General features: G+C 37.9%; 2 protein-coding genes across 4 annotated transcripts in view; one reads left to right on the top strand and one right to left on the bottom strand.

The window, feature by feature from the left end:
- Positions 1-3269, top strand: part of scn1laa (sodium channel, voltage-gated, type I-like, alpha) — a 55181-nt gene extending 51912 nt beyond the window's left edge. The window contains exon 28 of the mRNA XM_088352691.1: positions 69-3269. Coding sequence (XP_088208817.1) covers positions 69-1216 — 1148 coding nt within the window. The 3' untranslated portion in view covers positions 1217-3269. The remainder of the gene's footprint in view (positions 1-68) is intronic.
- Positions 3270-7640: 4371 nt separating this feature from the next.
- LOC148352791 (tetratricopeptide repeat protein 21B-like) lies at positions 7641-25952 on the bottom strand. Of its 3 annotated transcripts, none has more exons than XM_088352667.1 (29): positions 25728-25952; positions 25304-25433; positions 25110-25220; positions 24885-25051; positions 24700-24822; positions 23838-23995; positions 23614-23698; positions 22320-22418; positions 22056-22248; positions 21885-21982; positions 19855-20055; positions 19658-19787; positions 17869-18026; positions 17495-17719; positions 15465-15703; positions 15272-15344; positions 13922-14032; positions 13690-13828; positions 13311-13417; positions 11369-11557; positions 11138-11248; positions 10975-11056; positions 10734-10884; positions 9583-9741; positions 9308-9503; positions 9003-9227; positions 8113-8233; positions 7970-8037; positions 7641-7888 (listed from the first exon to the last, which is right to left on the bottom strand). In XM_088352667.1, the coding sequence occupies exons 1-29, from the start codon at positions 25749-25751 to the stop codon at positions 7811-7813; spliced, it is 3951 nt and encodes a 1316-aa protein (XP_088208793.1). In that variant the 5' UTR covers positions 25752-25952; the 3' UTR covers positions 7641-7810. The 3 variants fall into 3 exon arrangements, with proteins under 3 accessions (XP_088208793.1, XP_088208795.1, XP_088208796.1); XM_088352669.1 differs by having other exon boundaries at positions 25304-25422; XM_088352670.1 differs by lacking the exons at positions 23614-23698; positions 24700-24822; positions 24885-25051; ... (1 more) ...; positions 25304-25433; positions 25728-25952 and having other exon boundaries at positions 23838-23861.
- Between the last annotated feature and the right edge of the window lie 68 nt (positions 25953-26020).

The raw sequence follows: 26020 nt of genomic DNA, 5'->3' as shown, positions 1-26020 counted from the left end.
GGAGTTCCGGAGAATCACAATCAGTATGATTTTCTCCTTAACTCACAAATGTTTCCTTACGTCCTCAGGTATGTCTCTCTCGGAACTGATTGAGAAGTATTTTGTGTCTCCAACCTTGTTCCGAGTCATCCGACTGGCTCGGATTGGACGCGTTCTCCGCCTTATCAAAAGTGCCAAAGGAATCCGCACCCTTTTATTTGCCTTGATGATGTCGCTTCCTGCCTTGTTCAACATTGGTCTCTTGCTCTTCCTGGTGATGTTTATTTATGCCATCTTTGGCATGTCGAACTTTGCTTACGTGAAGAAGGAATCGGGCATTGACGACCTTTTCAACTTTGAGACGTTTGGCAACAGCATGATCTGCCTCTTTCAGATCACGACTTCTGCCGGGTGGGATGGCTTACTGGCACCCATTCTCAACAAGTACGAAGATGACTGCGACAGCACAATGGAGCACCCCGGAAGCGCTGTCAAAGGGGACTGTGGATCCCCTTCGGTTGGCATTGCCTTTTTTGTCAGTTACATCATCATCTGCTTCCTTATTGTAATAAATATGTACATTGCCGTCATCCTGGAAAACTTTGGTGTAGCCACGGAAGAGAGCGCTGATCCTCTGAGCGAGGATGATTTTGAAATGTTTTACGAGGTTTGGGAGAAGTTTGATCCAAGCGCAACCCAGTTCATGGAGTATAACAAATTGTCTGATTTTGCTGATGCTTTGGATCCACCTTTGCGCATAGCCTTGCCAAACAGGATCGAACTCATCTCTATGGATCTTCCAATGGTGAGTGGAGAACGCATCCACTGCTTGGACATTCTTTTCGCTTTCACCAAACGGGTTCTGGGCGAAGGCGGAGAGATGGACATACTTCGGGCGCAAATGGAAGAACGATTCATGGCCTCCAATCCTTCCAAATTGTCATACGAGCCTATCACAACCACCCTTCGCCGCAGGCAGGAGGACAGCTCCGCAGTGGTCATCCAGAGAGCTTTCAGAAAGTACCTGAGGAGACAGGCTACTGACAAAACCTTTATAGAAGCCAAAGACGACATTCCAAAGGATGAAAAGCCCGTTGACAAAGAGGATACGGTGACAGACAAACTAAATGAAGTTTCTAGTTCGGACATAAAGGAGCCTTCAACCTATCAACCGTCTGACAATGACAATGCAGATCTGGAAGGGTCTAAAAAAGACGGCACTGAGCATGATTCATAAGAATGCGGGCGAAGCCGACTAAATGTTTACAGTGGCATTGGACTCCTTATTGTATGGATATCAATGCCAAACTGACATTATCTCATGAGCCTTAAGGTTGATGCCCGAGAGTGAAAGCTGACTCATTCAGACAACTGTGAAAGCATTTTCTCGGAGCGGGACTATGGGAAGAGGGCAGACAACATTTGTCAAGTGTTTGGAAAGATACAGTAGTTCATGCTTTTCTTTGTATTGCAGCTAGCTCTGCTACTCAGTGTCTTGAATTCTAACTATATCATTGACCGGGGTATTGTTTTCCCTATTTTAAGAGCATTGCCGAGATTTAATTTCTTTTTAAATCCGTTGGTTGCCTTTTCATGCATTTCCTATTTTACTTTTGAAATGTGTGTTGTGTTCAGGGACGAGAGAATCACTTTGACGATGGCTGTCTAGAATACTTGAAAAATCCGACAGACAATGTCAGACTTGCAGAAACCAGTGTGGACTGAGATGAATGTATTTACAGAATTATGCATGCCATAGCACTTGTTGGGGGTCGGGATCCAGAGCATATAAAGAGTTTTTAACACAGAGGAAAATCCTAAACTGACCCATCAGTCAATCTGGTTGACTTGACATAAATGATTTTCCTGTGAACAGAAGCTAGTAACTATACAGGTGATTACACAAAACATTTGGAATACAAAATTAACTTGAACTCCGTAACCAGTTGATTTACAGTGGTGCCTCAGGGTTTTAGGTGGGCTGCCGAGGTCTTATTTTGTCAAGGCCCCATAGGAAATAACGGTAAACTCATGAATCTGTTTCTGCACGTATGAAAAGTCTACTTTTTTCAATGAAATGTGTTTCTAACAGGCCGTCTAGTCCTTAATATGTAATTGAACATAATACTGAAATATACATTTACTATCTTATACCTCAATTCGGCCATGTTCAATAGCAGAAACTCGGTCAAATGCAATTTTTTGTCAGAAATTTAGGGTTAGGGTCAACTTGGTCAAGGGACAAGGGGTTCAAAAGCAAGGGCACAACTGTAATTCCAGTGAATATGAAATTAAAAGCAGTCAACTTTGGATGTTCCATTGTATCCTCCATGTAAACGAGCCATTAACTCAAAATAGTTGATTCCTATCACTCTTTAAGCAAAGGTGCAAATTTTACAAAACAAGAATCTCACCGCAACTGCCAAAAATGTCTTTCCTCTTTATTTGTCGTGAATAAATGAAAAATAAATTGTTCGACCGAACAGTTTTCTGTAGCACTCTAACCGGTTGGGAACGATCGTCTACAATTAATGCTAATAATGCTCAGATTAGTCACACTTGGCCACACTTGGCCTGTAAAGTTTTACACTTTCTGTTTAGTTGCATCTTCATCATAGTTATCTCAGGTCCCTTTGTTTTTTCCATTATGCTGATTACATGGAACCTTTAAAAAGAAATTACGAAGAATAGAAGGCAGGCAGACTGATTGTAAGTCATTTTCTCAATTGGTCGTTCGGTGTCACTCGTCAGCTTTGGCTTAAAAATACTATAAAAGTTTGGATCTGCATAATAATTGTCAAAATCCATTTTTGGAGACAGTCTGCCATTAAAATAACAGATTACAAATGCTCAAGTTAATTAAAGGTCACTACTTTTTGTAAGAAGACACCTTCCTGTTTTTAATTTCATTTAAGTGCGTGTAATAAATGTGTGTCTGACCTTGAAAATAATTTTGTTCTATCTCATTTTATCACATTTATCAAAAATAATATCAAAATCAAAGGTATGCAGGATTTTAAAAACTTTGCACATGGGCAAGTTGTCACAAATTCAGTGTGAAAATGCCTAGAGCGATTTCCTACTTGTGTTTACATTTTAGGATGGCAGAATGCATCTACTGTTTCATGGTATGAAATCATTACGTGAATCTGAACATGTTTTGCATGTAATAAAAAGTTTCAATACATAAATTGACTCCATCATGATGGCAAGAGAATTTGACTCGGTGGTTATCTCCCATGATTTATATGCATAATGCTTGTAGTGTACAAATATACTGCATGCAAAACACTGCTATAACCCATTTCAGTGAAAAACCAAAAGAATAAAGATGAAATGTACCTTGAGTATGTGTAATACTTTTATTTTCTTTTTTTCAGTATTTTTTTCCATTCAGTCATTTACTGTATTTTTATGTGTGCTTAGAGTTATTCATATTTCATTTTGATGAAAACGAATGAATTGCCCCTACAACATACCAGCTTTAACCCATGTTGACTATCAAGTGGTATGTATTTTTTAATTTATGACATTTCTGATCTCTGATTTTTCAAATCTGAATCGATTATGTTTGGCCAAAGGAGTTCTTTTTGGTTTTTGAGTGTGTTCTGTGGCTTTTGCCGGAAACAATTAAGAGTCTTAAGTGGGTTGAGTATTTGATCAATTATTTATAATATTCAAAATATTTATTACAGCCTGATATCCTTTTTAATACGTGAGACAGCTAAACCTAGAGTATAGTCAACAAAAGAATGGTGACCAATTAATTGTTTCAATTGTCCTGTCACATATAGAGGACCAAAACATAGCCCAGTACACCATGTCCTTTTATTATTTTCAAAAAATGCTTGCAAACGTACAGTAAAGCCCAGTGAAACAACATTATTCTGTTCTGAGATGAGGATTGTAAGGTGAAATTGGCTTATGGCGGGGGATAGAAACCCATGGTAATTTGCAAATGCGTACCAACCCCACATAAAACATTACATTTTATATACATATGAAACAAAACAGTGTATAGTAAGCACTAATTATATGTAATATCATGGTTCATGGATCTCTTAACACCAGGGTTGTCAGGGCACCACTTCCTGTGGTGTGTGTGTCTTGCGTCTATGCTTACATAATTAAATACCACTATAAATGAATATACATGTAATTTGATTTTTTTCGGGGGTGTTACAAGACTTGAACTGGTATAGTGGAGTCAGTTGGTGGATGCAGAGAGGGGAAATAGCGGATTAAAATTAAACCTAATTTTGTCCTGCCCTTAAACATTGTTGCTTTAATCACCTAGTAATGCTTAATACTTGTTCTAATGATTTGATTGCTTACGGACATATTACATGGAGAGGTTAATTGATGCATGTGCATTCTTCGTATTTCTGGATAATCCCAAGCTTTCTTTCCATGGTTATCATGTTTTTGCTTCACCATGTAGCATCACTGAAAGTGTTGGGACTTATACAGTAGAAAAAAGTACAGTATACAGTTTGTAAACATTTGCGCATGTGAAAGTATTTGTTTTTGATGTCATATGGAACAGAAAATACCACAAAAAGGGGTGGTAAAAAATATTTTTCCACATCGTAATGTAAAAACATCATAAGGTAGAAATGCCATAACCTGGGGGCTCTGTAATACGAATTAACAACAGTCACTTGTCAATTATCATAGACTGCGTTCAAGCAAAGTGGAAAACAACTTATTTTGCCTCGGATCTAGTCAGAAGTATGGGAGGAGCAGAGTATAAGAAAAACAAACTAGAGAAATCCGAGAACGCCATCCATAAAAGCTCTAATTTTATTTCCCTAAGATGGGAAGACGATTCCATTAGATTAGGTTGTGGTGAGTACCTCCTAACCTTCTCTGAGTCCAAGTCACCCACACAGGCTCTATGTCAACCACAGAATCGCTGTTAAAAAGCAACCACTTCCTTAAAAAAGTCATGACTCTGTTTTCCAGTTTGGATTACGAATCATATCGTGGTAGCACACAGCCTGAGCGCTAATCGTGCGACACGTAGAAGAGGGAATGAAAGCCTTCATTAGCAAAGAAGCTGCCTGCATGACTCAAGAAGGACTTGATCAATAATGGCCCATACAAACCACAATGGAGATGGCCATTAGAATGCTACAGCAGTACAACCCAGAGCGTGCATATTCCAACGTCTTTCCTCTAAAAGGCTTTCAGGAGCGTTTCTTGTGAGTGCAGCAGCACATGCAATATTTATTGCCTTGTGCAATGATGACACCTCAATCTTGTAACTACTCTCTACATGGTTAATGCTTGTTTGCGTATGTGATTGACAATGGACACTTCTCTTGAGAAGCCTGGCGACAATATCTGATCACGTCTGTGAACTGTTTTGCATGCTGCGGGATACAGACAGCTGCCTCAGTGCCACACCGATGTGATCTACGCTTCCATCGATGTGTGCTGCAGAGAGTTAACGATTATGTGTCACAGTTAGTGCCTAAATAATATCTGACGCGGCCTGGAAAGGTCTCTCCCGGAAAAGTTGTACCCTTGCTGGACACATGGCGCTTCCCCGATATTGAGTTTGCTCGGTATATGGTTCAAAGTTATCAGTCAATGCACACCGTTACATAATGCTGAGGGAAAAAAATGACCCGTGACTGGATGGAAATATAATTCCACAGTTTAACAATGCAATAACCAATGTTTATATCGCACTAGTGAGCTTACAATTGTGAATTCTACAAACTAGTGTTGAAGAAACTCCAGGCCATGGAGATGCAATGCTACAGGAAACTTGTAAGCATCAGCCACTTAGTCCATGTGACAAATGAAAGAGTGCGCAACATCATCAGAGGGTACATTTGACCCTAGGAAGAACCTTTGTCAACTGTGAGCAGACAGAAACTTCAGTGGTATGGTCACGTCACAAGATCATCAAGACTGACCAAGATAATTCTCCAGGGCACAGTCCAAGGGGCAGGAGGAGAGGAAGACTGAAAAAGAACTGGGCCTGACAACATTAAGCAATGGACTGGTGCCAATTTTGCCATAGCCCAAAAACAGGCCAGTAACTGTCAACAGTGGAGAAAACTGTCCAGAGTTGTGTCCTCATTGGTGCCCCAAAGATCCAAGGAAACGTGAACCGTGAAGTGTTTTAAGAACTTTATGATCAGAATTTTTTATGCTATAACTTATTTACTTTGCTTAATTTTAAGGGAATGGCTAAAATTGCAAAAACATGGCTGTCGTGTTACAATATTCAGAAGCACAAACCGTAAACAAGTCAAAGTTGTATCTTATCTGTGTCGGTCTACCAACCTCTAGCAGCCAATTTTTAGGACATTTCAATTTGATTGAAAAAGGTTTGGCCCTACACTCCCGAAAAACACCTACAAATATTTTCCAACATCACAATTAAAAAAAAATACTACTCATTTGAATTTGATGGTTACCGTAAATTCCAGACTATAGAGCGCACCTATTTATAAGCCGCACCCACCATTTTTTAGGTGATCTGATACTTTTGTTCTTATACAAGTCGCACCCATGAACAAGCCGCGTGCACCCGCATTAAAATTTGTGACACAATCACAAGTTTAACTCAGGCCGGGCTGTAAACTCCACTATTGTAACTGCATAGATAGTACACCGTTCCAGAGTCACAGTTGGCAAATGGTAAATGATACCCGTAATTAACGTATGATGTGGACTTGTAAAGTCCGGGTCCCGTTGAAAGTAATCCAAGGAAACAAAATGTATATTTCCAAAGTTAAGGGTGGGAAAAATATGCATCCACTATTGTCCGCTGCGACAACAGACAGGTCTACCGGTAACTCAGTTTTACCCCAATTCCCATCAGCCCGCGTGTGCTCCGCCCCTTCTTTTTGATTCGTCCGTAGAACACATAACAGAATAAATCTCTAAAATAAATAAATTACAAAAATATACAGTTGCAAATACATATTACACATGGTTACACATATTTACGAAGAAAGACGGTACACCGAGAGAGTTTTCAAAGCTTTAATAATAATAATATAACTTTCATCCCAAACCGTGCCTTTGAAAGGTACCAACACGCTAGTAGGATCACGCTAGCCATGTATCAAACGTGCCTGTTAAAAAAAAGCATTCCATAATTGTGAAATTCACCCAAGATCGTCCACAACTCCCTCCTCATAACTATCGCCATCAAGGGCGTCTTCCTCATTATCGGAACGCACGTTAACTTTACAGACAATGTATGCTTGAACTTAGAGGCTGCAGTCTTTCTTGGCGCCCATATTCTACTGGTCTTAATCTTACCTTTTATACTCTAGCGCCGCTGGTGACCGTTAGAAAAATTCCATAAATTGGCCGCTTCACTGAATAAGCTGCAGGGCTGAACATTTGGGAAAAAAGTAGCGGCTTATAGTCCGGAATTTACGGTAATTATCATACAATTTCTACCATTACATATTTCTGTTAGCTAGCTGGCCAACCAGCAAAATATGCAGTTATATAGCTAACAGGCTAGCCGACATGCTAAGATAAACAACAAAAGTTAATTCTCTAGATGCCACAGTTGATTAAAAAGCGCAATATATTTTAAAATTCCTAGGGAAGAAGCATATGAGATTATGTAATATTGTGGGCATGATTTCTGCGTTAAGCTAATATTAGCAGGCTTGCACAACTACTCAATGATGCAAACTCTTTTATTCAAGTACTTTCAGCAAAATATCACAAACATATTTTGTTATACAGGTGTGATACTACCAATGACCAAATAAAGAAGAGTGTTTACTCAAAAAGACACTGTATGGTATTTAGAATGACGTTATAGGCAAGTGCTTCATCTACAAATGGGCTATTCCCTCAATGCAGCAGATGCTTTGTCTAAGATGTCTTTTTTAATTTTAGAAAAGTTTGGATGAGAAGCAAGCACCTGCAGATGAATGCAAAAAATATCAATTGAAAAAAAAAAGAAAACAGAAAAAGAAAACAGAATATATGAACACTACTTTACCTTGTGGCAGACATCCATAGCGTCAAAATTCTGTTTTGATTTTAGGTAGTTCAAAGCAAGTTTGTATCCTGCAATGACATGAATGATTGTACATTGTAACCTCATTTTCTTGAGGCAGAGTTGAACACGCATGATCAACATACCAACAGTGGGGTTGAACTGATTTCCGTACGTCCAAGCCAGTTTGTAGTTGAACGCTGCATCTCGGAATGCCTGTTCTTTTTCCATGATGAAGCCTCGGTACTCATACGCTTTAAAGCAGGACTGCACAGAACATGTTTAGCCTTGTTTCATAAAGAAATAAACACAACTGGACCAAGCTTGTGTGTCATGAAATAATCAGCATTCATTTAACACTTGTATCGTGCATCACACCTGCTAATTACTGACATAATCGTTTCGTCAACGCTTGAATCTTGTCAGTGCGCTGTTTATTTTTATTTTTTTCGGGGCTTGACTTTTAACGAAGGGCATAAATACCAACTTAAAGTTGAGCGAAATACAAAGTCAATGCTGAAGCTTTGCTGGTAAACTCCCCCGTTCGATCTACACCATTGGGTCAAAGCATGTTCGAAAGCCTCATTGAAGTTCTGGTCACCAATCAGCTAGGAAATTGAAACTGAGAAAAAAGCAAGTAAAAACAGAAGCTTTGCTGGTAAACTATCGGTTCACGCTACATGATTTGGTCAGAGCATGTGCAAGAGTCTCACTATAGTTGGGGTCACCAGTCCTGCAGCTTCTATTGGGAAAACATGGACGTTAGAGCAAAATAAGTAAGAATATTAGTAGTACATTTTAACATTGTTTTTACTATTTGCGTTTGCGAGCTGGATTTTAAAAGCCTAAAGGGTTGTATGTAGCCTGCGGACCATAGTTTTCTCATGCCTGACTTAGAGATTTAAAGGCGATGTAAATAATTTAAGTACTCGAAACAAAGGTTTTGGGTAAGGTTTGGTTATGAGTGGAAGTGTGGGTGGGTAGACAAGTTCTACGTGATGCTGCAAATTGCATAATGTATAAAGCACAGACTGACCTTGTTATGGTCGAGGCATCTATTTAGGAGGTCATCTGCCAAATCATACTTTCCCGAATAGATGTAAATGTTGGCCAGGAGAAGCCAGCTCTTCTCAAACTCGTCAGCATCTGCAATGTTCCAGGTCATCTTTGCGATGTGTTTCAACTGACTCCTGGCTTGGGTCGTTTGTTTTAACATCATGTAAGCTGTTGCAATGGCCAAAAGTGCTGGCACGTGAGCTTCCTATAATCAAACGCATTGTCCTAGTTGCATCTACTTTTACTTTTGGCAGTAAATTCAGAAGTATGTTTAACTCTCCTTACCGAATTATTTGCTATCTCTGTAAAACCAGAGAGAGCTTTCTCTATATTGGCATTCTTCTTTGTGGCCAGTAGGCAGTAGTTCACCAAAATCCGAAGTTTTACGTGTTCTTCAGGTGTTTCTGGCCTTATTTCCTTCAAGAGCTTATGAGCTGTTACAACGGCAGCCTTATCCATTTCCTGCTTTTGTCTACAGCTCCTAGTGAAACAAGTAAATTCACCCACAATGATATCCAGCCTATGGCAATTGCATGTATGATGCTTTTTATAAATCTTACCCAATTCTGAAATCCAAATGACATAATTCAATTCCCATCATATCATTGTTGAGATTTAGGTAAACTTCAACCATCTTATAGAGGGCAGTTTGACCCCACTTGGTGTCTTTTCGGGCCTGATTGAAATGATGGAGTGCATCATTTGGATCTCCTGTATACCTGAGCATCAAATGCAGATTTAATCATTTGTAAGATACACAATATTTATAATTACGGATGCACCGAATTTAAGTTACAAATATGTTTTTCCCGGAATATCCAAAGTAGCATTTTCGGTATCAGCCAAATATAAAAACAAAACTGAAAAAGGCTTCCGAAACGATGTTGTGATAAAATCACATCAACATATGGTGAACAGTGTGAAGCTGGCGTCCACTTGAGGGCAGAGTTGGCACAACAGTAGAAAAAAAAGAGAAGTCTATCAAAATAGTAGCTCTGCCAAGCTTTTAGCGAAAATACATTTTCTTTAAAGTTTGGCCTTCAGCTTTCACAATTTTGTTAGCTGCTATCCGGACTTAAGCTGAAGTTTACAAGCTAACACAACAGAGCTTATTTATTACAGTTAAGCAGTTTCATTCAGTAAACACATATTTTGTGTGTAATATTCAGTCCATTTGTACATTGGCTGGCACTAAGCTACGCACAGCATGTTTAATTTACTGTTTTTATTATTTCACTTAAACGAATATGCTCGTTTGTTGCATTATAATCATTGTTAGTTCCCTCCTCTTTCAATTGTCGTGTCAAATTTCACGCTACTGTCTATTAAAAGCTAAAATGCCCCAGAAATACGGACTTAGAAACAGGCTTAGCGTGCGATTGTGCGATTTAGTTTTCATTACAACATACTACTTTACTCAAGGTGCAATTAAGTTGTTTGTGTCATTTGTATTTTCAAATACTCAGCAGTTTTACTTCTTCTGTATCGCGATGTAGTCTGGCAGAATCTTTTCTTGTTTGTTTTAAAAAAAAAATATTCAGGAAACACTCAAACACCTAGTAATAAGCATGCCGGATATTTGACATTTTATACTTTACCTTTTTAGGTAAATCAGTTTAAAATAAGTATCAATTATTTTTAATTTCAAATTCTTTTCAGTGTTTCATTTTGGTGCATCCCTATTTAAAACCTCAAAATACAGCAGACTGACCACAGATAAAGTCCTCTGCAGAAGTTGAACCCAGCTTCAAATTCAACTTTGGGGAAATGTTTTTCCATCTTTTCAAAGAAAATGGACATGTCTTCCAACTTCCCCGTCCTCCTCAGCAATTCAATTAGACATGACATAGTTGAGTAGTTTTCTTCAGAGAACAACACAGATACAGAATTTTATATCTGAACGTCCACATTGCAGTTAATTATCATATTCTTAAGATACAGTAATTTTGTACCTGGTTTGTTCTCCAATAGTTTCTTATAATAGATAAACGCTTGTCCTTCGTCTTGCCTCCTGAACATAAGATCAGCCATGATCTAAAGACAAACACATTTTGAAATCGATTCTCGTGTTTGGAAAGAATAATAGCTACACATTAAGCGAAAGACGGATCACACCAGAGTTGCATCTTGATTAAACTCCTCGTTCCTTAAGACGATGACGCATTGCTTCTGGCATGCATCGACTTGGTCCAACGTGAGGTATAGCTGTGCCAACTCCAGCATCAACTAGAATTATATGGTTTGGGAATGATTAAGAACAAAATTCAGGGGATGTTCAATACAATGAGATCATAGATTGTAGGGTCAACCCCACCAGGAAAGAGACTTTTACTCAGTAATACTGACCTTGTGATCCGTCTCACAATGCGCTAGTGCTTCTTTATAGAGCTGGATGGCTCTTTCGTAAACTCTCTGACTCGTGTAGTGTTGAGCCATTTCACAGCAAATCTTGGCAGCGAGCTGCTTCTGGATATCAAAGATGTCAGGTTGCTCCAATTGCACCCGCTTCAGCACTTTGGCTTGTAAATCCCGTGCCTGGCAAGAGTCCCATTTAGCAATGACAATAATAACAAAAGAAGGAAAAGAGAGAAAAGGCACTCTTTAGTAAAGTCACAAGTTGCCAGTAAAAAGGCACAAAGACACCATTGCTTCATGAATGGCTTGTAAATTTTGAAGGGCTTTTATCAATAGTTTGTGGGCATTTAAAGTATTCAGTTGCACTTAAGGATTTAGGCCGTTTTGTTCTCCGTATTCACTTTGTGGGGATTTTTAATGCTCATTCATCACAACGTTAAATGAAGCTCTCTTTAGACACACATTGCAAAAAGTCAATTTGTAAAATGTAATAAAAGTAATAAAATAACGAAAAGTTATATTCACATGTAATCTTTTGGGTTAAACTTGCAGATGATCTGATCTCATGATAAGAATTTTTTAATTCATTTTAACTATTAAACAAAAAACATATGACATGAGCAATTTGTAAAATATTTTTTGTTTTATACAGGAAAAGAGTTGAAAATTGTTTTTTGTGTTCCTTAAAATGATTGTTTCACTGGCAGATAATTTTGCTAATTTCAGATACTTTTCTTATTTTTAAAGGAAAAAAAGTTCAAAATATATTGAGTGTTTAAAAATCTATTTAGATATATAATATTAAAGAAAATACTATATTTTTTCTAAGTAAATTAGGAAGAAAGATACATCTTATTTATTTATCTATTTTTCTTTGAATATTTATTGATGTGCAGCTTATTTTTCTTATTTTACCCCAAAAAAAGTTCAAATTGACTTAAAGATGTGTTTAAAAGTCAGTTAAAATCTAAATACTATTGTTTATGTATTTATTTATTGAATTAATTTAATGCTGTACATGCACAGGAGAAGAGGTCTGGATTTGGACATAGCCCCACTAAATGTTTAAAAATACCAGCAGTTATTGAAGTCATAAATGTATACAATAAACCATCTGGTTTACAAAACATATACCGGTAATAGAATATTCACATATAAGCTATCTTTCTTTTTTGTTTCCCAAAGAGAAAATCTAAAAAAGATAAGAAAGTGATTAACACCCTTAAGCAATTTGCTGTTCATGATTGTACAGACGCTGCCCTACTTACAAACAAGATATGTTCCGCACGATCGTTCGTAAGTTGAATTTGTTCGTAAGTTGCTTCAGTGCTATATTTTGTATGGAATGTATGTTTAAGACTTGTATAAGTAACATGGATTGTTTTTTTTACTAAAAAATAAACATTTCATAAAATAATATGCTCTATAAAGGTAAGTTTCACTTACTTTTGGAAGATAAGCTTCAAGAGTTAGGCGACTTCCTCCTCCGTGGTAGAAAGTGGACAAAAAAAGCGATCCAACCATTTTCTCAACCACATCAAGCTTTCTTATTCCACTTTCATTCCAAAAGAAACGGCTCGCTTCTTCTTTACACTTTACACCAACCATATGAAATTGATGCGCGAGATATTAAACAATAAAAATGTGAAAGTTCTTGCTGGAGATACAGTATAGTATGTTTACACACAAACTAGAAAGAGGGAGCCGGGATTCTTCTTCGGGGCGGATACTTGGTGATATCTCACAGTGCCACATGCCGGTAGCGGCGAAAAGAAGCACTACAGTACTGTCTTGTACCCAGAAAAATGTGCACAATACAAAATCTAAAAATAAAAAATGCTCGTATCTACCGTTTTTCGTAACTCGAATGTTCGAAAGTAGGGGAGCGCCTGTATACAAACAGAATAACCAGTAATATATAAAAATAACTTACCCTTTGGAGAGATATTACAGCTTCTTCAGCTTTGTTGAGCCTATTTTGAACCTTTGCCAAGAGCATCAGAGAACGGCAATCATCTGACAGTCCACTGAGATTATTCACTTGGATGACACATGAAAGGAAAAACATATTGTCTTTTGGGCAGCTGAAACTTTTTTTTGTTTAGATAATAGGAATGTTTAACTCATATTCCAAAAGCTAGAATCAAAATACTAGCTTAACAATAATAATAAATATCTGGAGTTCCCAAAATTTAAAAGGTCCTTTGTGAATTTGCTGATCTAGGTGGAACAACTATTTTCCGCAACAGACATCTTTATGTGGTGTTTGCAATGTGTTGGCAGAATATGGCAGTATAAGTACTGCTAAGTACCTGGCTTATGGGATAGAGCATCAAGCAGAACACTCTCACAGTGCTCGTATTGCTTCATCTTCATCAGCAACTCGGCCAGGTCATAGCGCAGGAAGTTTTGCTGTCCGGTCTTCAGTGCAGCTTCGTAATAGTGTAACGCCTGCAAAACAGGATGCATCAGTTAACATTTCATTTTCTTTGACCTAAAGTGTGTGCAGTATTAGGAAAATATATATATTTTCCAGGTACGGACCTTGTCAAAGTAATGAGTCTTGACCAGAAATTTGCCAAATTTGCTGACAAGAGCACAATCTCCCGGGGTTTTTTCAAGTGCGTGCCCGTAGACTTCAATGGCTTTCTCTGGCTGAAAGTACAACCACTTTTTTCATATTTCAAGAAAGAAATAACAATTAGTTTGAGGACACATTACAGTTTTCCAATCGTTTGAAGGCATTTTAAGTTTATAATTGATCATGTGCGTTCAGAGGGGTGCAGGTAGGGTGGATGCTTTAAATGTATTGTTCATATGTTGGTTGAAGATTAAATTGGCAAGTGGTATGTTCCCAAATATAAAAAGAATAATCAATCAAATTAAGGCTTGAAGTTTATGTTAGTGGAATTTTCTGTGAAAAATGAACTGCTTGTTTAAATCATTCACTGCCATTGACAGTTTTAGACGTTATTTGCATTACCTCAAATACGGATTTTGACGGCAACGGTCGTCACTACTATTGAATGAGTTTCATTAGAGATAAATCCTTAAAATTGTCTTTTTTATAACTGCATTGCAATAAAAAACACAAATCAAAGGAATGTAACTAGTTTATCATCATTATTTTTACTTGTTTCCCTAATAACATTTCGCAAATATAACCTGAAAATTAGCAAAGTTATCTAATAAGGTAGATCGATTTTCATTTCTAATTTATTTCTGGATTCTTTTCAAAATAAGAATAAAAAAGCCTTAATAACTATACCCATGTTATTTCCTGTTGTAAAGATATACTTGTGCACTACTTTTCATTGCACTATTGTCACGATACACTACTTTTTCATTGCACTACAATAATAAGAGAAAATCACTCTTACAACGTAAGCCAGTCTCCAAGGACTACCTTAACTACAGTCTGTCATTTTTGTCTTTTCAGTCTTTATTACCATTTCATCTTGCTTATCCTTGAGTCCCATGTCTAATCTCAAAACAAAAAAATATTCACTAAGTTATTATCAATGACAATGAAGACAATCTTTGTTTTATCTTAGAAACAAACAAAACATAAACGAAGAAAAACATACAGAAATGACTTTTTTCGCCCTTTTACGGTGTGCCACTACTTAACTTGCCCCATCCCAAGATACCGTCAACTATTTGACCTATAATGCTTTGTACTAAAAGAGAGCATACAAGCTAAAAGTCACAGTGTCAATAAAAAATCATGATGAGGAAAAAAATCTTTGACCATTAACTCCTACAAAGCCAGCTTGGTTAAAATAACCGTTAAACATCTATGATCGCCAACGGTAACATTTGAATGTCAGGCACTTAAGGGAGCCGTGATCCACGAACATGCCTTTAAAGCAACTTGGTGTCATTGCCGCCTACCTCCAAAATGTGCATGTAAGCTTCCCCAAGCAAAACATATGCATGAGGACTGGGAAGCTTGTCCAGGATTTCCCTGGAGAACAGACCAAATGATAAGCTTTTTTAAATGTTGTCATTTTGTTTCGGGAGGTCAATGATTCCTAAAAAATGTACAATGCATATTTGACAACCGCCCCGCCAAGTATCAGCTCACTTGTAACAGCTGACGTAAAGACGCTTGTCCTTTTTGTGATTCAGGTAAATGTCAGCCATTTTCTCCTTGGCTTGAGTGTAGTAAAGTTGCTCAGGTGCAATGTTTCTGAGCATGTTCAGTGCCAAATCTGTGTCGCCATTTGACAGAGCCACATCAACATTGGCGATGGTAACCCGGAGCTCTTCAGGCGTGCCCGAGAACTTACTACTGGCGTCCTGCATTACCTTGGCTGCTTCTTGCTGCAATGACAAAAGATACAGAGCCTTAAAGAAGTGTTTGACCTGCTTTAAATTTCAACCTTTTTCTACATTTCAAACTTCAACTATAAAGGTTGATTTTTTTATTTTATTTTCTGTCAAGAACTAACAATAAGTGAAGCACAATTACAATTTGGAACAAATTTCATTTGTTACTTTACACTTATTTAACAAATAGTAACCGAGAAGTGAGGCGTGGATTAATACTTGATAAATGCTTTGTTTCACTACCTTTTCCTGCAATTACAGCTCTATGTCACTTGGGGTTTGTCTCTCAGTTTTTCACATGGAAAGACGAAAATGATTGCCCATTCTTCCTTTCAAAACAGCTCAAGTTCAGTGGGATTGGATTGAGAGTGTTTTTAAACGGCTCTCTTCAGTTCTGCCCACATATTCTCAATTGGATTCAGGACTAGATTATGACTGAGACATTAGGTTATCTGTGAAACATTCCATTGTTAGGCCTCATGTTTCTGGTTCACTGTTCTGTTGGAAGATTAATCTCCATCACAGTTTCAAATCTTTTGCTGACTCCAACAAGTTTTCTCATAGAATGGTCCAGTGTTTGGCTACATTAATCTTACCATCAATTTCAACTATTTTGCCTTTCCCTCATGAGGAAAAAGACAGCCCTAACAATTAGACTTCCACCACTATTTTTGATGGCGAGGGTGGTGTCTTCAGGCTGATGAGCTATGTTGCTTTTACGCCAAACATGTCGCATTTCACTGTTGCTAAAAAGTGTGATTTTGGCTTCTATTGATCATAGCACCTTTTCCACATGTTTGGTGTGTCTTCCAGGTTGTTTGTGAGACTTCAAACCAGACTTTTTATAGATACTTTTGAGAAATGACTTTCGTCTTTCCACTCTTTAATAAAAGCAAGATTTCTAACAGTGTAAAAAAACCTGTACAGGCTCTCCCACCTCAGCTGTAGATCTCAATAGTTCATACAGAGTGATCATCCAAAATCAGGGTTTAAACTTATCCACAACAGTACCTCAGACCTGTCTTCTTTGGTCTTCATGATGATCTCTGCACTTTAAACAAAACCCTGAGTCTCTCATACATACATACAAACTGTCACGAGACGTGGTGGCGTGGAAGGTGACCGGACCAGAACGGAGGCAGGAGGCATGAAGGGAGAACTCAAATGCGTTGACGATCCATAGGTTTTATTTAATAAAATAAAAGTCGCCCAATACTCCGAGGCAAAACAGAACAATACAGAGTTCCTCCGGCACGAACTCAACAGGACAAGGCATAACAGACTAAAACAGGACAAGGCATAACAGACCGGGATTGTGAATAATGAGTATTAATGAACCCGCCACCGCAGAACCCACAATGCAGCCTTAAGTAGCAGATCCACAATTAGTGGAACTGCTTTCAGCTGTTGCCCAGAGGGCGTGGCAGACTGGTCACCAAGGCGACCGTGACAACAAACATATTGAATCTATTTATTATAATAAGTAATTTGGATAATTCAGAGGTCCTTACTGAACCTTTGGAGTGAGGGCTGGGATATATCGCACACTTTATTCTTCTGGGTTTTTTTCTCATTTGAAAAGGTTAAAATATGTGTTCAATTTTGTTCACATTCATAAATATGTCCTAATTGTTATTGATTCTTGACAAGAACATGTAAAATATTTATATTCGAAGCTTGAAATATTTCGAAAGATTGAAAAGATCAAGAGGGCGGAAAACTTTTGCAAGGCACTGTATTTGAATATATAGCTAACATAAAACAGATATATTTAATTGTTTGTACCTGTTTATCACTGAGACGCAGAGACTCTGCTAATTCCAAGAAGATGGAAACACAGTCTGCAGAACTCAGCTCAATCTTTTTGGTTTTGAACTTAGCTGATGGTCCAGCCCTGCTGGGCACGAGAAGCCCCATTGCCATTTGCAAAATCTGTATCGCTTCAGCCAGCTCGCCCATTTTTTTCTTTGCTTGAGCCTTGATCAAGAGGTACAAAGGATGTTCTTGAATCTGGAAATTATTAAAAAGATATGAACACTCTGAAGCCGGATGCATCATTGCAATGAAAAGAAATCTCCCCGGCTCGAGTCTGATGAATTACAAACAATCATGAATCCAACATCCTTGATCACAGCATAACATGCAAAAGACAATTTTACCTCAAAGTTATGGCTGAGGCAGAGTTCAAGCGACTGGAAACACAAAATTAAATTGCCACGCAACAAGTGGATCCGTGCCATAAGGAGATGAGAGTCCAAGTGAGAGGGACACTGTTCCAGGCATTGTTGGAGGCTGCTCTGAGCGGCAATAACATCACCTGAACCACCATAGAAAAACTGACAGTAATCAGTGAATCATCAAGTCTACTGAATACAAATATTTTCATTTTTACAACATGCTGCTGAATTCCTATTCCACAATTACAGTAATCTAAAAACATATAGATCAGAAATTGGGTCAAAATGGCCTTAACTACTAGGATCCATTTGATCAAACCTTCTGGATTGGTTAAAAAGAAGTTCTAAACAAAATTATAACATGTTTGGGTTGTTGGTTTGTACAAAAAGTACAGAATGTATTTAGCTTAATGGAAAGTTTCAACCTTTGTAAAATTTACAACCTTTAAGCAAGTTATCAAAAAAATATATATTATTATGGTTGTTGAAAGTGAACCATTCCGGTGGGTTGTTTGTTCGAAACAAACTTGGAAGTTGGTGCAAATTGACTCAAGATGTCTCATCTCATCTCATTAGCCGTACCGCTTATCCTCATTAGGGTCGCGGGGGGCTGGAGCCCATCCCAGCCATCTCCGGGCAGTGGGCAGGGGACACCCTGAACTGGTTGCCAGCCAATCGCAGGGCACACACGGACAGACAACTCATTCGCTCATTCACACCTATGGACATCACATTCTACAGGGGCACCATAGAGAGTATCCTGACCAGCTGTATCTCTGTGTGGTGTGGAGGCTGCAGCGCTACCGACTGGGGTAGTGTGAGGAGGGTAACGAGGACAGCGGAGAAAATAATCGGGACTACACTTCCCTCCATTCAGGACATTGGCCAGAAGCGCTGCTTATCCCATGCTAAGAACATTACCGGGGACCCCTCTCACCCCCATCATGGACTATTCACTCTGCTAGCCTCTGGGAAGAGGTACTGCAGTGTGCGGTGCAGGACCACCAGGCTCCGCAATAGTCTAGTCCCCCTGGCCATTAGACTGTTAAATGGTCAATCTAACATATAGTTAACTTAAATCTAAACGGCTGCTAATTTGACTTTTGCACTAGTGGCAGTTTTTTTTATAGCTTGCCACTCCTTGCACATTTGATCTCTGCACTATTGTTACTTACAGTGTTATTACTACAGTGTTATTGTTTACAATATAATGGTACTGTGTACCTGACTTGTTAACCTGACTGCCCATCTTGCACATCTGGTTAGCGTCTCTTCTTGCACTATCGGCACTATGGTAAATAACACAATACAGCTTTATTATATCTGTACACTGAAGGACACTGAGGGAAACTGTGGGAGTCAGATCCATCGACATTTCGTTCTGTATACACGTGTACTAGAATGACAATAAAGTAGATCTGAATCTGAATCTGAATCTGAATTTGGACCGACCAATTCACCTGAAATGCATGTTTTTGGAACGTGGGAGGAAACCGGAGTGCCCGGAGGAAACCCACGCAAGCACGGGGAGAACATACAAACTCCGCACAGGAAGTCTGGAGCTGGATTTGAACCCACGACAGGTTCCCATGACATGAACTGTGCCGCACAAGCGCTAACCACTGCGCCGCCGTGCTGCCCTGACTCAAGATGTACCCATAGTTATTTTGGAGTTTGGGGTCTCATTAAGCAGACAAAATATTTTTGTCAAGAACAGTGTTTAGTTGACTTACGCTTTTAATCAGCCATCATATTAAATCAATATTCTCACCAGAGTGGTATCGGACTTTGGCTTGCAGGAAAACCCCTTGAAGAAGTCCTGGCACAATCTTGACTAATGTATCCAACAAAGTAGCACAATGCTTGAGTTGTGGAACAGCAGACATGCCCTGAGCTGAGGGCTAAACCAAAAACAAAATAATTAAAATATGCTATCTCAGTTGAAACAGAAACCCTAAAATCATGTACCTTAGTAGGACACAGTGCAAGATACTCCTTAACGATCTGTAAGAGGAAGTCGGGGTTTAGCTTCTGAAAGTACTCCACCCCTAAAGGTAAACCCTTGAGTGTCAAAAAGTGGGCTTCCACTGCACTTTGTAGGAGCTTGTTTATCTCTTCATGGGGCCGGCGCTTTTTAATGGCCACAAGTGCAAGCAGGTAGAGGGTTTCCTAATTAGAATATACAAATTAAATTAAATGAGAAAAAGCAATATTGCCATAGAGAACAGAATATAAATGCATATTAGAATATGTGACTCCATTCTAAATACTGTATAACATTCTCTTATAAGTAATTGGTTTTCTGAGTCATGTATTTGAAATGTTTAAACTGTCAAGGGGATGGGACCCAGATAAGCGCTGGCATATTCCAGTCAGTTTTCTAAAAAGTTACCTAAAAAACAGACAACTACAGTATTTTACCTGGGATGGTTATACATTTAATCAATAACTGATCAAATGTGGTGTCCCCAAGGATCTGTTTTGGGTCCAAAGCTCTTTACACTATTCATTAAGACATATGCTCAGCTGTATGGTACTCCTCTGCTACAACTGTATTTACCCTAACCTTTATAACCACCGACCTTGCCAACACAACGTAAGACCCACAACTCGTTCACAAGATGTTTTCCTTTTTCTATTTTTCCGAATGTGCACACGAGCAGGGCACCTAAGGGTCCCTTCATCTATAAGACGTAGCCAGACTCCCCTGCAGTGTAATAAAGGTTTGAACCACCAAATTGTTCATTTGAAATCAAAATATGAATGTGTGTCATGTTTCATTCAAAAGATTTATTTCATTGGGTGTCCAATTGAAATTTCACATATTATTAGTCGTTTAATTGGAGAACTTTTAAAGCAACAGGAACTTCAACCGGGCCTGGGACACACCACACATATCAGCAGCGTTTAAAAGAGATGCTCAAATGCCTCCCTCTCTCATTTTTTCACACTCCGGTTTCTTTCTGGCCAGCGAGCCCAAAGGGGGACTTACTGTTTTTTGCCCTCTGGGACCATGAGGACAAAAAGGCCTTGGCTCCTCAGCCAGGAAGCCAAAACCAAGCCCATGTAGTTCTTTTCTCTCTCCATTGGCTGGAAAAAGGCACGGTGGAGTCAAAAGGGATAAAGGGCCTTTTCTGCTGGGAGGGGGCGCTGGGTATAAATATCATTCTGACACGCTATGAAGCAGTTCCTTATCATTTAAATGAGTCCATTTCTTTCTAACCGAACTTATTGACCAGTACTTTCATTCCTGCTCCAAAAGTATTTTCAAAGCGTGTCAGAAATGAAATATTATTTGCGCAGCAACAAGCAGTTTGTGAAATCATTTCTTGTTTACCATTGGGTCAGACAAAGCAGCACAAGGAAGGAAAATTCTCTCTATCCTTTTCGTCACATCCATCGTATCTTTTTCAGCTGAGGGATAGGGAAAGGGAGAGACATGGCTTGCTTTTGCCATGTTTCCTGGCTGGGGAAAGAGGCTGTGGCTTTCGGCCTTCTTGGTTGCCAGGCCAGGGTTTCAAATCTTTATTATTCAGCTGGAGAGTCTGGTAACTTGCAGTGAATGGATTGCTCTTTGGGTGGAGTTGGCTGAGGGCATTGTCTCAACAGGACCAAACTTCCTTAAATTTGGTCAAGGAAAGTGATTGAATCATCCTTTTTTTAATGTCAAAAGTTGAATCAAGAAACAATGTCTATTCACGTAATTCGTGCTTTACCCTGATCGGATTACTAGCAAATGGCATGGATAAGGGGTTATTCATTGGTCACTTGTCATGTAAATTTTTCACTTGGATTGCTCCAATCAGTCGTCAAGAAACGGGAAACAGTTCACTGGTTGGTTTGAACATAGTTGCACTTTTAAAGTGATGCAGTAATTCTGCAAAGCACTTATTTATCATCTGAAATCATTAATACGGAAAAATCAGCGATACACCAAGGATGCAAAAGTCAAACCACACAATGGCAAGGAAATACTACTGTATAGCTAAGCACCTCACCCCTGATGTTTCACTAGTTTGTTGAATTTCTGTCAGAAATTCCAAATCTTTCTCTGCTTCTTCAAGGGAGCCATCGATCAGTTGGCACCAAATTATACCTGTGCAATGCAAACAAATAATAACCTAACCTAGCTTTAAAAGTGGACACACCCTAATAATGCAGCAACTCACCAATAAGCGCAGCGAGACTCGTCTCACTCAGAGTCATGGCTGTTTTATACCACTTCATGGCCTCCTTAATTTCCCCCCGGAGAACCATAATGTAGCCCATCTCCGCTGCTAAATCTGCGTTTTCTCGCGTGACACTAAACGCTTTCTCCACCATGATGAATACCTGCTCAAGCACCATCTCATTCCGTCCACACTCCACAGTTAAAGCAGACATTTTTTACATGATTCCATACATGTGAATCAACAAGAAGAGTTTCATCTTACGATTCGGCTGAATATGAGACACATCTTGTATGTAAGATCTGGGTTGTGTGGTTCTTTCCTGTCCAAACTTTTGAAGAGGTTGGAAAGATGTTTTTTTGACTTCACGCATGTGAGAGAAATAGTTTAAATAATTTAAGTGAAGTTTACTACCTCAATACGGAGGACCAAAAATTCCCAGATAATAAATAAATGATTCAATAATTTTAATGAATGAATATGTTTGTAAAATTAGTAAAAATAAAACTGAAATAACACAAATGTAAAAACCATCATGAAATAAAATAAAAGAATATTCAAAAAATAAAAACATGGTTCAATAAATAAAATAAATGTACAAATAATTGTGACAGCTTGCCGCATTTTCAGCATGAAATAAATGTAGCTCTGGTCTCTTGACAAGTGCATTACTCTTGTGGGAGTAAAATGTATGTGGAAACTGTGCAGCGGATATAAAAATGTGAATTAAAAAGCATACACACAAGCGCATGCACATACACATGACAGAAAAATGGAGCAATGATGGTATGAGATTTTATCTTAGACAGGATGACAAATGAACAACACTGGGCTCTGATGGAAAATAAATAAATAAGGTATCAGAGGCTTTTCATTTTTTTGTATTATATTATTTTTTTTAAATATACAAAATGATTTGATATCATTATTTATTTATTTTGGGAGTTTACTTTGTGTTTTTTTTTTTACATAAAATTGATTTATTCATTTTTAGTTTTGACATTTTTGTACCTCGATACTCTTAATGGTCAGTTTATTTGCATATAATATTATTATTATATTTTATTTATATATATATATATATATATATATATATATATATATATATATATATATATAATATTATTTATTAATACATATTGTAACAAACAAAAAATTGGAAAATCTTATTTTGTGGCTTCATTTAAATGATCTTGTTTTGATTTATTTTATTTCAACTATATACATATATCACGTATTTGTATATATATTTTGAATTGCTCTTTGTTTTTATATGAATTCATTTTTTATTTTTAGTTTGTACATTTATGGTCCCCAATGCTCATAAAGATCAGTTTTGTTTTTTTATTTTTATTAAAAGTATTATTGGGTTTTTTTATTTGGGAGATTTTGTTTATGTCATTTTCTTTTTTTCTTAATTTTCTTTGAAGTATACAAACTAAATTATAGATAAATTTTGTTTCAAATTTTTTATTTGAATGTATAAATGCATTTATTTTTTGTCTGGGTATTTTAGATCATCAATTCTCCTAAAGGTTAGTTTTCTTCATTTGTGTACCTCCATAATATCTCCATCAATGCATAATGAATGCAAAGTTAGCATATGTAAAGCATTGAGGTTGTGTGGCTCCATGTGAAGAACCCTGAAAAAGGAAGTGTGCGATTGTTAAGTGACACTCTGATGCAATTTTCTTTCTACTCTTTATGATTATCACATATGGTAGTCTGTTCTTATCAATGTGACTTATTTCTTAAGAAGCAGACTTTTATCTCGCTTCTTACCCGAATGCTGCATCAGTTGTTTGCTCCCAATCTTGGAGGTTTAGGAAAAGTGTCATCTTCGTTACATGAGCAGGCAAGAACTCAGGGAACGTAGCAATGACCTTGTTAACTACGTCTAATGCTTCAGTGTAGTTTTGACAATATTCAAAATATTGTGCCTGGTACGGACAAACAAAAATCTATATTAATTAATCTTGAAGATGTTGTGTATTATGATTCATGGCAGAAGTCGGCCAGATGCCCTCTAGAAGGAAATCAGATACACTGGCTGGATATGAAAGAAAGCTTCTTGGAATCAATTCAAGTGAGTTAGAAGAATATTTTATTATTTCTAGTCAAAATGATGCTGAAGTGAACACACAGACATCCCACAAAAAAGGGTGTTCCCTGGAGTTCCTCAGGGTTTATATGTGTTATTGCTTGTCTGTTTTGTGGGCCTTCCCCTAAGACAGCTCTTTTAGGTATCAAGCCACCTTTAGTAATCAAGATTTATTACCTCACCTTGGAAGCAGAGAAGAAGAATATACTGGTCAGTGGGAGCGCAGATATTCTAAAATCCCACTTGGCACTAGATTTTTGGCAGAACAGAGGTTAGATCTCTTAGTCTATTCCACGGGTTTATTGGAATTCTTAGAGGAGAGAGGTCAGAACCCTACACGGTACACTACTCTTTCTCTTTTATCAAACCACCCATGTTAAGTTCAATATTATAGCTGTTACCTATCACATATATCTCAACACTACATTGAGACAAAATTATTAACTAAATTTGAGCTCAATCTGTGAGAAGAAGAAAAGTATTGGGGAACAATGTGATGGAACAAATTATAAATATTTTATCATCTCTTTTCATCAATCGTACCTTTCCCATCAGAGCAAACACATCCGGTCCATCCCTTAGAGCTTCATCAAAGTGTTTTCCCGTTTTTCTAGCATAATCGTCTTTTGCAGACGTAACATCAACCCATGCTTTCAAGATGATCCCCTAGAAATGTAAATGACAGTCTGAGAAAAGTTTGACACATCCCAACTGTATCTCTGACTTACCTCTTTAGAACCGTTAGAGAGTTTGATCATTCGCTCCATGTATTCTCTCGCTTTATCATTTCGCCCCAAAAGCCAAAGAAACATCCCAGCATAGTATAGACTTTGGGGAGGTGCACTTTTGCGATCTTCTCTGATTTTTGTTTCAAGCTCCCGTATAACATCTCTGTCTGTGATTACAATGATATGTATTCAAATTTAATTTAGATTATATCACAATCCATTCACCTGGCTTCAACTTCTTCCTCTCCGCGTGGACGAGTGCCATCAGAGAGCAGAGAGACGCATCAGATCGATATTTTAACATGTCCAATTCTGCCACAGCTTCTCGAACTTGACCTGTAATTGTATATTCAAAATAAAATCTGTATAAATGAGACAAATATACTGTACTCACAAAATATGGATGAAGTTTATTTTACCTTGCATCAAAGTGCCATAAGCACGGAATACACTGAAAACAGGCTCATGTTGGAATATTTTCTGAGCAGCATCTGTAGCTTTTGCAACATGATTGAAGAACTTTTCTTTGCAGTAATACCTAATCAAAGCCTAGAAATTACCAAAGGCATAAGAGCAAGTGGATTACAATTGATCTGGGAAAAACAAAGGCTAAACTGTGGGTGACAATACAAAGACATTTGTAAGATTACATCAGGGAAGACTTTAAGGTATTATCAAGTAGTAATTTATTACTGTGGTTGATATGCAGTAAAATAAAAATGACTTTGTGTCGTTGTGTCACAGGGAAATAGCCAACTTGACTTTATTGTTTGGTAGGTCCCAATTTTTTACATAAATAACTGAAGGAATTTAATCTGTTAAAACCGATAACAATCTCCTTACCACTGCGGCGTCTTTAGTCTCCATCTTGACAGCTTGGCTCTATTTAGAGTTTATTTGGGTATTTTTAAATGCTACTTTTGTGTGTTTTAACGGCTACCCAATGAACGTATTACGTCTCACTTTCAAGCCACCTTTAGAGAAATCATGACGAGTTGACAATGATACTATTTTTCGAAATAAAAGTGGTTGAATTCGTCCTATTCCGAGTCACGGCCGTGGCAACGTTTGAATTTTCTTCTTTTTCCATCTGGTGGCAGTATTGCGCTTGTTAAGTAAAATTACAAATCATCGAA

Source organism: Urocampus carinirostris, chromosome 14, assembly GCF_059441175.1.
Source record: "Urocampus carinirostris isolate Australia breed hairy pipefish chromosome 14, RoL_Ucar_1.0, whole genome shotgun sequence".
NCBI classification, from domain to species: domain Eukaryota; kingdom Metazoa; phylum Chordata; class Actinopteri; order Syngnathiformes; family Syngnathidae; genus Urocampus; species Urocampus carinirostris.
This window is presented reverse-complemented; position numbering and strand designations above follow the sequence as displayed.